General features: G+C 52.5%; 2 protein-coding genes across 2 annotated transcripts; one reads left to right on the top strand and one right to left on the bottom strand.

Moving 5' to 3' along the window:
• On the bottom strand, positions 1-443 carry LOC123406973. The gene has a single exon (XM_045099993.1). The coding sequence runs from the start codon at positions 373-375 to the stop codon at positions 97-99; it is 279 nt and encodes a 92-aa protein (XP_044955928.1). The 5' UTR covers positions 376-443; the 3' UTR covers positions 1-96.
• A 285-nt stretch (positions 444-728) lies between these two features.
• Positions 729-1264, top strand: LOC123406923. The gene has a single exon (XM_045099941.1). The coding sequence runs from the start codon at positions 779-781 to the stop codon at positions 1040-1042; it is 264 nt and encodes an 87-aa protein (XP_044955876.1). The 5' UTR covers positions 729-778; the 3' UTR covers positions 1043-1264.
• Positions 1265-1479: the final 215 nt, after the last annotated feature.

Below are 1479 nucleotides of genomic sequence, written 5' to 3'. Positions count from 1 at the left end.
TTCGACTCTGAAGAACAGAGAACTGTAATTATCATCGACAAAAACCTTTGAGCGACCAACAAAACCTCCAACCTACTGGCATATCAAAACAATCTACTAAGAACGACCGACGATGCTCTTGATGGGGCCGATGTTGGGCTCGCCGAACAATGCGACGCCCTGGCGTGTCCTGAGCGTCGCGTACTCGCCGGCCGCGCGGGTCTTGCTCTTGAGGCTGGCCCAGTAGCGCTCCACCGCCGCCGACGCCGCGCCCTTGGTCCTCTCCGTCCTTGGCCCCTCCTCCCTCTGCGCCAGCGCCTTCAGCATGGCCTCCTCTTCCGCTCCCATGGGTGCCGCCGTCTTGACCATGGCCTCCGCTGCTCCCTTGGTACCCATATCGCACTCCAACGCCGGCAAGAGAGGTCGAAGTTGTCAATGAAGAAATGCTAGGGAATCGATCGAGAAAAGAGATGTGGATGGATATTGCTGCTGCTATGGGGGGCAAGCTGCACTTATATTGGAGGGTGCTTTCTTGAGAGAGGAAACCTCGATCGCGGCCTGGACCTAGCTTGGAGCAGGGGACAAGGAAGGAACGGTTTCTGTTTCTTTCCTTCCCCCTACTCCAAGGCTGCGACACCTCCGGCTTCCTCCTCAAGACAGTCAGCGCCTCATGACCGACCCCGTCCATCGACCATATAAGTAGGCACGACCTCGCGAACCCCTGGCCACCATAGCAACACAGGCAGCAGCATCTTCTTCATCTTCAAGCACACCAACCGATCTCAGTTTTCGGGACCAGATGGAGAACAAGGGAGCGGCAGCGGCGGTGCCGGAGAAGGAGGCCGTGACGGCTCCAGCGTCGTCGTGCTTCAAGAGGACGGTGGGCGATGACGCGAGGTGGGTGGATCTGGCCAAGGACCAGTACCGGCAGTTCACGGAGGCGCCGGTGACGGAGCACTGGGCGTGCATCAAGAACAAGGTCAGCTCCAGGCTCGGCGAGCCCATCTTGGGCGTATTCAAGGGTGACTCCAGCAACACGCCGCCGTCCGTCGAATCGCAGTAGAGATGATCATCGTCATCTAGATAGCCTATATATCGTTGCCATACGAGGATCATTAGTACTCCCTCCGTAAAGGCGTAAACTAATATAAGAGCGTTTAGATCATCAAAGTAGTGATCTAAACGCTTTTATAGGAGTATTAGTTTATAGAGGGAGTAGCTCAATGAGTACTTGGACAAATTTCGGCATTATCGGTCTGCAGATGTCATATTTTTTCCTTTAGCACTGAATATAGTTTGTCATATGAGGAGCATTAGTAATTTAATTGGGTCGTGTTTCTCTCTCAGCACAAATTTCGGCATTATCAGTCTGCAGATGTCTTTTCTTTTTTAGCATTATTAGTAATTTAGTTGAGTCTTGTTTCTCTCTGAGGCTCTGAGCATAAACTACGTTCTAAAGTTTTGAATACAAAAGCAACCAACACAACAGACGAGTCCGGA

The sequence above is a fragment of the Hordeum vulgare genome, chromosome 7H (assembly GCF_904849725.1).
Source record: "Hordeum vulgare subsp. vulgare chromosome 7H, MorexV3_pseudomolecules_assembly, whole genome shotgun sequence".
Lineage (NCBI taxonomy): Eukaryota > Viridiplantae > Streptophyta > Magnoliopsida > Poales > Poaceae > Hordeum > Hordeum vulgare.
Note: the sequence above shows the minus strand (reverse complement) of the source record. Positions and strands in the feature narration are given on the sequence as shown.